The sequence below is a fragment of the Jatropha curcas genome, chromosome 8 (genome assembly GCF_041381405.1).
Source record: "Jatropha curcas cultivar XTBG-Jc1 chromosome 8, XTBG_Jcur_1.0, whole genome shotgun sequence".
Taxonomy (NCBI): domain Eukaryota; kingdom Viridiplantae; phylum Streptophyta; class Magnoliopsida; order Malpighiales; family Euphorbiaceae; genus Jatropha; species Jatropha curcas.
This window is the reverse complement of record NC_143158.1, coordinates 21,485,053-21,495,484: the sequence shown is the minus strand read 5'-3', so window position 1 is coordinate 21,495,484 and position 10,432 is coordinate 21,485,053. Positions and strand designations below refer to the sequence as shown.

The window sequence follows — 10,432 nt, the reverse complement described above, 5'->3', positions numbered from 1 at the left end:
GCTAATTTTTGATTTTATATATATATATATATATATATATATATATATATATATATATATATATATATATATATTTATTTATTTATTTATTTAAACCTGCGATTTTCCGACGAGACGGTCACCGTTTAGTCAAAGGATGAGAAGCCTGTAGTTTTCCGACATAGCATGATTGTTTTGGGAGTATAAGATAGCCGCTGGTGAAGATGGCCATTGCAAGCTTTTCACTGTCCGCCACGGTAAGGTTTCAATGAAGAAAAAAAAAGGATTTTGGAGAAGATGACGCATTTTATTTTTTGGTCCCTCATTATTTTTCAGTTAATTATATATATATATATATTTATTTAAACCTATGATTTTCCGACGAGACGGTCACCGTTTAGTCAAAGGACGAAAAGTCTGTAGTCTTCCGACACAGCGTGATTGTTTTGGGAGTATAGGATGGGCGCTGGTGACATTGGCCATTGTAAGCTTTTCACTTTCCGACACGGTAAGGTTTTAATGAAGAAAAAAAAAAGATTTTGGAAATGATAACGCATTTTACTTTTTGGTCCCTCATTAATTTTCAGTTAATTGGGCTTCAAAACCTTTTAATTTGTTTAACTAAGTCGTGAAATTTATTTTAATTGGGTATATAAAAAACATTGTAATTCAATCAAAATCAATTAAAATCTATAAGAAAAAGTCTCACCAATTTTATAAAACTCTATGTAAAGTTTTAGTGGAATCTGTGAAAATTTTAGAAAATCTTTTAATTCCGTCAAACTCAACAATTCTTTTAAAATCTTACACAATTCTAATCCAATACACCCTTAAATTTAATTTTTTTTATTAATTACTTTTGGTCATATATATAAAGGATAAAAATGAAAATAATAATTTATTATAAATCCACAAATGTAATATATAATAATTTTTTTGGGATAAAAGAGGGACTTTTCAAAAAAAACAGAAGTTTCACCCAAGCGTTTTGGTATTTGAAGAGGAGACATGCTAAGCGACGAGCCGTTAACTTCAAATTCGACGATTGAAACCATCGGTTGAGAATTAAGAATTAAGAGCCTTATCACTTTTCAGTACTAACCCAAAGAAGTGAGGAAGAAAAAGAAAGTGTGATACAGAAATATGCCAACCTTGAATCTCTACACCAACATACCCGTGGATGCAGTGACAACCTCTGATATTCTCAAAGATGCCACCAAAGCTGTTGCTAAAATCATTGGCAAGCCTGAATCCGTTGAGTCCTCACTCTTCCTTTTTCGCGTTTCTTTGTTTCTATGCCTGTTTGTTGGAATTCTTATAAATGACCATTTAGTGTTCGATGAAATTTCTCTGTCAACCATTGTTCTTATGCTTCTTTATTCTTCGCATTCTTTGTATTTCTTTCTGTTTTTTCTTTTTTTTTTTTTTTAAAATTCATATGAGAGTGCTTAGGCGATATTATGCTGTTTAGTTATCTGCAAGTTCAAGCCTTGTAACTTGTAAGTTCTTTAGCATGAACGTGTTTGGTTGGCTGTAGAATTGGGAATTGAATACATTCTTCTAATAGATTTCTATTTTTTGGTTTGCTTCACTTTTCTACAATTTCTTTGGATATGGATATTTCGACAGTTGAATAGCTTCAATTTATAATGAAATGATGTGTACTTCTAAGCTTTATTTTTAATATAACCGACAGAATTCTATTTGGTTACTTAAAATTAAATTTAGAATTGGATTCTTTGAACTTAGATATTCATTTCTATTTATAATCTAATTCCAAGTGAACCAAACTAGAGCACTGGTTGGTATGGACATCATCTATAACTATGGTACCATATATTTGGTATCATCTGACCAGCATATAGCATATAACTATCATAAATATGGTCATATTGTTACCAAATTGTTGTATTCGTTGTATTTATTTGATTTTTATTTTTTTTGGAATTTCATCTGGATGGAATATTCATTTATTTTGTATTTTCATAAATAATGGATTTGAATAGTAGTATTCAAATGCACAGTAAAAAATCATTGGACAACAATATAAAGTGCATTAAAATACAACAATGCAGTGTTTCGATATATATATATATATATATATATATATATATATATATATATATATATATATATATTTGAAAGTTCCAGTTTCCCGTCTAAATCATTTTTCTCTTTCCAATTCTTTCTCTTCCTGGTTATACCACTGCTAGAATTTTGATACATATATCGACAGTTGTATATTGATATATTTTTCCTTTCTTGTTCAGTATGTGATGATTTTACTGAATGGAGGTGTTCCTATTGCATTTGCCGGGACTGAAGAACCAGCTGCATATGGAGAATTAATCTCCATTGGAGGCCTCGGGCAAAGTGTTAATGGAAAACTGAGTTCAACTATTGCAGATATACTCCAAACAAAGCTCTCCATAGATAGCTCTCGCTTTTACATCAAATTTTATGATGTTCAGGTAAATTAATGGCCTTTCTGTTATGACAGGTTTGGGTTGTATTATGTTCTTTATTTTCTTACAGAAGTAAATACGTTGAATATGAAAGTCATAATATGGGTTGGCAATGTGGAGTTATGTGGCGTTGACCGTAATTGCTACAACAATGTGGTAAAGCATTTTGCTGACTAAAATTAGATGGAAAAGATGTTTTGATATGTAGGTGAACTGTTTAGCTTTCATGTAGTGCAAATAGGTGAAGCTGGACATGTACTCAACACGAACAAAAATCTAGGATAAGGATTTGCTGGATGAATAGGACCCTGATGTTTTTCATGAATCTTCTATGTTACAAATCTTGCAATTTATTGCAGAACTTTCAGAAGAAAAGTTAACCTTTGAATGCTGGTTTATATTTTATAATATTTTGTAACATAGCAGTGGATATATTATCTAAATCATTTTCCCATGAGGAAATTACTCCGCCAACGGATTTGCCAAAACAACTATAGCTGCTTGCAGCAATTTCAGTTTTCTGCTAAAAGATATATTCACGGTCCATTGGTCATGACTTAGCTTGTATGATCTGTAAAATGTGTTGGTACATTTGACAATGAGCACCTTAAATTTTATAATATCTTGCTATTTAGCTTTTACACTAGTGTGAGGTTTGTCGATTTATTGTCCACATGTGTACTCATTTATAAGATGAATGGTGTTCAACCAGATTTTGAATTTACGATACAGAGTCTATGATTATCTTCTGCTACATCATAGAGCAACATTTGGTTACTTTTTCTTTCACCTTCCATAGAGCAACTGATGGTTACAACTTACATTACTAACTGTAAATTATAGCTGAGTCAGTAAGCTGCAATTTGGAGTATCCATAAAATCCCAATATTGATTCTGATCTTGATTTTCTAAGGTCATCATTGTCAAACTTTGGCGAACTTTTTATGCGCCAATTAAGAACACAGTACAGTGTGACTTTCTGACTTTAGCTGTAGAATAGAATTAGATAATTTAACTTTATATCATGTCAAAAATACATCCGAACACTATCAAAATCTAGCAGTACTGACTTTTTCAAACGAAATCAAGGTTAGGTAACTTTGTTGATGCACAATGAAGTTTAGTGAGTACAATTAAATTGAGAATAAGTAGAGTGCCAACTTTTACTAACTTCTTGTTTTCAGGTTGGTATTTCACTATAAGCATTATGAAACCTTTTTCCTTCTTTTTTTTTTTTTTTTTTTTTTTTTTTTTTTTTTTTCCCCAATTTACACATGAAAATTGAATTATCTTGGTGAAAAAAGAGCAGAAGTTTATCAGTATATAAGTTTTTTCGATGGCGATGATATTTAATTCTGTTCCACTTATCTTGACCTTTTTATTTTGTGCAGCGATCCTTCTTTGGCTTTAATGGCTCAACTTTCTGACCAGCTTCGGTTCTGGGGTAATGAAATATAGTTGTGGAAAATGTTGCAGATTGAAGCCATGCTCCGAGTTCGCACCAGAGTTGGTGTTTATTTTTGCCTAGATTTAGTAGTTTTTAACACATTGTTCCATAAGTTTTATGTATCTTCAAATTATTGTGATGGTGTTGTTCATGTTATGATTATTGGAGCATTTCTTTTCAACCCGTGTTTGGTGGAAGTAGGGTGAGCATTGGGACAATTTGATTCGAACTAAACCAAACTAGTATGAACAGAAATTTTTTAAAGGTAAAACCAAACCAACCAATTAGTGTATAAAACCGAATAGAATTGACTTGGTTAGGTCACTTTGATTTGATTTTTTACTGTTTTGAACAGATTTGGGCTTATTTTATGGACTACCAACTCAAAAGTATCAAATCCCTTTGGTTCAATCAGTTTTCTGAAATATGATCAGCCCTAGGAGGAAGAGTTAATTTCAGCTATGATAACTTATTGCTAAACCAATGCCTAATGGTTAAAAAAAATTCCATTTTATATATGTTGATTATTCTTTAGATCAAAATTGAAAGAAAAATATTTAATTATGAATTAGAAGGGCAAAATATGAAACTATTCATTGAATTCATTATAATAGGTCGCTAGATTGTTGATTTAGCCTTTGTTTGGAAAGGAGAGTTTTTTTGAAGGAAAAATATCTAGAAAATGTATTTTTCCCTTGTTTGTAGAAGGGGAGGAAAATATTGAAGTAATATTGTTGACTTCTATGATTTATTTCCTTTATTGTATATTTTCTATAGAGTTGTTGGTTTATGTGTATATATAGACCTATATGTAAATCACAAATACATAAGAAATAGAGAATCGGTTTCTCCCAAAAAAACCTAATCTCTAATAATTCAATATGGTATCATAGCTATGCTGACCTTTTTTTTCAATCACAGAAGAGAGAAAACCGGTAGTGAGAGAAAACCCTAGGTTAGGTCAAGCCTATTGCACCCTTAAGAAAGAGTACCCTCCAGGTGGAAGAGCTATCGCCGATTGGCGCATGCCCAAAATTCGGTGGCCATCCAATGAGGCATGTAGGCCCACACATCGCCGAAAGTTTCATGTCTCTCCTTCACACGCTGGCACATGATGCTAATTCTAGCCACCTCTCTAGCAATGGCTTGCACCGGCATGTTCGTCCTTCTAGTGCTCTTCCACCTAGCATAATCCCTTTTCAGACCTGATTCTCTCTTTCTTGGGTTATATATAATGGTGATGGTATTAAAATCACGGACACATATTGAAAATTGCATGGACGACTGACTAGGGGTCATGGTAGTCAAAGGATGGGTCATGATGGTAAACAAATTGGTTTAACTAGACCTGTTGCACACTTACCTGAAGCATCTTCTGTCGAAAATTTTTCTATTGAAGAGGTACAATTGTTATGGCATTTTTTTTGTCAAAACTTGACTCTTTATCCACTGCAGCTACTTCTTAATTTTGTGCAATTTGGTATGACCTTTCTTATTAATTCTGTTGATGATTCATGGGTTATAGGTTCTGGAGCAAACAAACATATGACAAGCTTTTTTAATAAAATTTTAACCTATTCATCTTGTTCTAGCAAAAGAAGCTATTCGCATTGCTGATGGTTCTCTCACACCTATTTCTGGCACAGGTTCTATTAAGTGCACATCCACCATTGATTTAACTTCTGTCATTCATATCCCTAATTTTTCTTGTAAACCTCTTATCTGTTAGTGCCATTACAAAAACTCTCAACTGTAAAGTTGAGTTTTTTCCTACTTATTTTGTTTTGCAGGATATGAGAACAGGGAAAATGATTGGCTTTGTAAGATTGTGCGATGCCCTGTATCTTCTTGAAAAAGGTTGTAGTCCTTTGGCTCATAATATTCCTCGAGCACTATTAGAAAATCATGGTAATGCTAGTCAAGAAATAATTATATGGCATAAGCGATTAGGACATCCTTCTTTTTCGGTTCTAAGGAAATTATATCCTAGTCTTTTTGAGCATTGTAATGCTTGTGAACTTACTAAACATATAAGGAGTTCTTATGTTTCCCATAATAATAAAATTCCAGTCCCTTTCATGACTATTTATTTGGATGTATGAGGTCGTACTTCTACTGTTTCCTTATCTGGTTATAAAGGGTTTGTTATCTTCATTGATTGTTGTACTAGATTAACTTGGCTTACTTGTTGAGAGCAAAAAGTGAAGTGTTTCTTGCTTTAAATCTTTTCATAACATGATTAGCACACAATTTGATGCAAATGTTAAAATTTTAAGAACTAATAATGGAGCATAATATATGAATAGTATGTTTTGGGCATATTTAGACTCAAATGGAATTATACATCAAACTAGTTGTGTGAATACTAGTGCTCAAAATGGGGTGTTTAAAAGAAAAAATAGACATTTACTAGAGGTAGCTTGATCACTTTTATTTGCCATGAATGTTCCTAAGATTTATTAGGGAGATGTAATACTTTCTGCGGCATATCTCATTAATAGGGTGCCTCTTCAAACACTCAATTTCAAAAGCCCTATAACAACTTTTTACAGTGTAATACCTCATATATTGTTCCAAAAGTATTTGGTTGTGTTTGTTTTATTCATTATAGTCATAGAGAATTTTTCTTAATCCTATCAAATAGAAAGTGTGCCTAGAGGACAAAATCTTTAAACATTTCTTTTCCTATATACATTTATATATTAATCACTTTCAATGATTTTCTTTCATAATGATTTTTTTTTTCTTATTTTTTTTGTTGTTTTTCAATTCTCTAAATTTTGATTGTATACTCTTCAAATTTTATAAATTGCTTTATTTATTTATTTCTATTCTTCTTCGATTGAGGTAATGTTAACTCTTATTTTTCCCTTTTCTTTCTTTTTTAGCTTTTTTGTGCAATTTTTTATGGTCTTTTTTTGTGCATCCCGTGACTTCTCTTCTCTTTAATCTTTATTTCTTCAATAATATTTTTTTTTGTTAACCATCACCAATCATATGTGTTGTACATATTTAAGTGCACGTATGAAAAATGTCATATTGATGGAGATGAAGAGGAAAGAAAAGCTAACTATAAATCCATTTATGTATTTTTTTTTTAAATTTATTATAATTTTAGTAAATTGTAGAAAATTGTAAAATCTTTTATTCATTGCTTCATATTCATATATACTAGGCTTTTTTATAAGACGTGCGTTGCACGTTGACTATCTCATTATATACTCATTTTTTTGTTTTCTTTTAATTTTTTATCTATATAATACTAAAACATAAGTTTTTGTTTAGATTAAAATAAATACAATTGGTTAATTTGTTTTAGACTTTACCATACAAGTTATTTGCAATGCTACCTCTTATGTACTTAATTTTATTTTTATATAATAAAGTGGTCTTAAAATAAAGTTCAACACAATCTCCGGACCTATTTCTTCGGTCTCTAAGTTATAAATACAAATTATTAAAATCCTAATAAGTGTCCAAAAGTAAAATCAATTCATCACTCAATCTCCAACCCCCTACTCTCAACCCCAAATCAATATCTATATACAACTATAACGAAAAATCATAATAAATTATTTTTTATTGCTAGGTAAAAGAAAACAAATGAAAAGATGATCTGAATTGATAATAGTAATCACTTTGGTTATAGTGACAGTATTACTTACCTAGTGCATTAAAGAAAAGAATATATGCATACACACACAAATTCTTGAAACCCTAAAAAGTGATCCAAAACAGAAATATATAGTTCCAGTTTTTTTTTTTAAAATTTCATAAATATTATTTTCTTTCAAGTCAAATAAATTTATAATATAAGAGAAAGTTCAAGAAAATTAAAAATATTTAATCATCAAGAGGTCATCTATTTATTGCAAAAGAGATATAAATCTCGTGACATTAGTTACAAACTAATTCAGTAATGAAAAAGAAAATAAAAATAAAAAATAAAAAGTATTATTAAAAAAAAAAACTCTTTTCAGAACTCAATATATAACAAGAAACAATTATATTAAAAAAATTACCAATTTGAATTTCAAAAATCAACCACTTCTTCAATTGGAAATGCCATAATTTAATGATATTTGATGTTGATGGACAAAAAAAAAAAAAAAGACTAAAGTCAAGTCAATAAATAGACATACAAAACAAAATATGCTAGGATCCGATATTGCTCAGTTAATGAGTTTCTTCAAGTATTTTATTTATCTATTATTCTAAGTTGCAAATTTAAAATAAATAGATAAATAAGTTAGTTAATTAATTAATAAAAAAAAGATTACATAAAAAACTCTCTATCCTCTCAAAATAAACCTTCAATTTTTTCTACAACTATAAAAATGTACTTTTTGTTATAAAATAATAAAAAACTAGAGAGAAGAAAGAGAAGAAATAGAGAGAAAAATATGGGAGAATACGAGAGTATAATTATTATTGGTGAGAAGCCACATATATATAGTACATAAGTGCCTTAGTCCTACACAAATCAGGAAGATAGAGTTCGCTGTAATTAAAAATATAAGACTTTTAGCCCAGATAGGACATCTACTTATTTCATAACACTCCCCATTGGATATCATTCTTCAAAGAATATACCTCGTTAAAAACTTACTAAGAAAAATCCTGTGGAAAAAAAAAATCTTAGTGAAGAAAAAATAATACAATATTCTTTTCTTAAATACGCATTAAAGTACTACCTGATTAAAAATCTTTATCAGAAAAACCCAATAGGAAAACCATAGTTAAAGAGAAAAAGAGTACAGTGCATATTTACTCCTCTCATAAAGATATCACTTGAGATATTTGAGTTTATATAATCCAACTTTGTGTATCAATTCTTCAAAACTTGTAGTAGAAAGCGCTCTGAAGGCAAATCAACAATATTGCTGTTTGAGTGGTTGAACTTCGATATCACCATTCTTTTATAGATCATGAGCAAAGAAAATTTTTTGTAAAATACGTTCTTCTTGTTTCCTTCAATATATCATTCCTTCAAGAGAGATGAGTATGTGAAATATTATCTCCATGTAATATTGTAGGAATTTCTCTTTGGATAAGCAGATTGCGTGTACTTCGAAAAATACACTCCTGTCTTTCTTCATGAGTTGCTAAAATTTTTGCATGGCTAAAAGAAGTAGTAGTAATACTTCATTTCTTGAATGACATAAAATAATTAAACCTCTACATGTGAATGAATGACTTGTTTATGATCTAATATAATGTGGATTAGACAAGTAACCTGCATTTTCATAGCAAATCAAAACTGTTTTTAACATGTTAGTTATAATATAGCTCATATATATCGCGCCATGGAGATGTCAAAATATATATTTAACTCCATTTAATTTCTTCATACCCAGGAAGAACTATATCTTGCTAATAAAAAATCAAGTCAAGTATGAGTAGCAAGATAAATTAGCGCCTTATATCACTAAGATATGGTACTTCATGACCAAGAGTTTTCTATAATTTTTTCAAAGTGAAAAATGGTCATCTTCTCATCAAGTGTTCTCACTATTATCCACATAAAATGATTTGAATAACTTAGTCATATATGTGGATTTATAGGCAAAATTTCATTTATGAAATGCTCGATCTTCATACCGAGACAAACTTTATATTTCTAATGTCTTTCATTTCAAATTCTTCCCTTAATGAATTTATAATCTTTGGAAGTTTTTCAGGAATTCCAATAATATTCATAAACTAAATAATGACAAATTCACATTCAAATATCTCTATAAAATTCATGAACATATAACAATATTATTAAAATATCATTTCAACAAATATTCACTAATTAAGAGATCACCTTACTCATGATAGTATATAAAATAAATGTCAAAAGTATACTTTCAATAATAAAATATTATAAAAAAATATAATCATAAAATAATATAACATTTTCTTAGCTATAAACATCATTAAAACAATTATATCATAAGTATTGAGATTTTCTTTAATCCATATAGAAATCTTGAATATATTTCTCGGGGTTTTGATTTGCTTGCTTCAAGCATTTTTTTAGTATTTCATGGATATCATTATCCAATAATCTATATAGAGCTCTATATAAGTCGATTAAATCAATTTCTTGATAATTTAACTTTATGCTTCTAGCAATTAAAATCCTTCAGATATTTTCATATAGATATCAACATCAAGTTAGCATATAAATAGGCAATCATTAATTCAATAGACGCATTTAAATTTTTCATAAATTGCTAGACTAATCAAATATCAAACTATAATTATATTCCCTACATGAGGGTATTAATTCTCATAATCAATGCCAGTTCTTTGCGAAAAAGTATGTGTAGCAAGTTTGCTTTATATCTCATGACTTCATTTCAATTTCGCACATATACATATTTGTATTCTACTGGCTTCACATCTCTTGATGCCCATATTAAAATTTCAAATTTTACTTTTCAAGCCACATGTGTCGTTCTATTTTGAACAATCAATTCTATATATATATTCTCAATAGACAATTCTCAAGATCCTCATAATCTTTAAAAAATTCAGCGCTATATCATAAAAA

The 10,432-nt window shown here is 29.6% G+C and overlaps 1 protein-coding gene and 1 long non-coding RNA gene across 3 annotated transcripts; both read left to right on the top strand.

Moving 5' to 3' along the window:
• The first annotated feature begins 957 nt into the window (after nt 1-957).
• LOC105631082 (Tautomerase/MIF superfamily protein) lies at nt 958-4,072 on the top strand. Its single transcript, XM_089724606.1, has 3 exons — nt 958-1,233; nt 2,250-2,450; nt 3,836-4,072. The coding sequence occupies exons 1-3, from the start codon at nt 1,123-1,125 to the stop codon at nt 3,869-3,871; spliced, it is 348 nt and encodes a 115-aa protein (XP_089580732.1). The 5' UTR covers nt 958-1,122; the 3' UTR covers nt 3,872-4,072.
• A 563-nt stretch (nt 4,073-4,635) lies between these two features.
• LOC149494327 (uncharacterized) lies at nt 4,636-6,045 on the top strand. 2 transcript variants are annotated; one of them, XR_016322033.1, is made up of 3 exons: nt 4,721-5,292; nt 5,417-5,537; nt 5,682-6,045. It is a non-coding gene; the product is annotated as an uncharacterized LOC149494327 (long non-coding RNA). The 2 variants fall into 2 exon arrangements; XR_016322032.1 differs by having other exon boundaries at nt 4,636-5,292; nt 5,417-6,045.
• The last annotated feature ends 4,387 nt before the right edge of the window (nt 6,046-10,432 follow it).

Bases quoted from the DNA above. Each gene is read 5' to 3' on its own strand.
- LOC105631082 (XM_089724606.1), top strand. From the start codon at position 1,123: ATGCCAACCTTGAATCTCTACACCAACATACCCGTGGATGCAGTGACA. The intron at 1,234-2,249 runs GTTGAGTCCTCA...TTTCTTGTTCAG, and splicing joins TCATTGGCAAGCCTGAATCC to TATGTGATGATTTTACTGAA. The intron at 2,451-3,835 runs GTAAATTAATGG...TATTTTGTGCAG, and splicing joins TCAAATTTTATGATGTTCAG to CGATCCTTCTTTGGCTTTAA.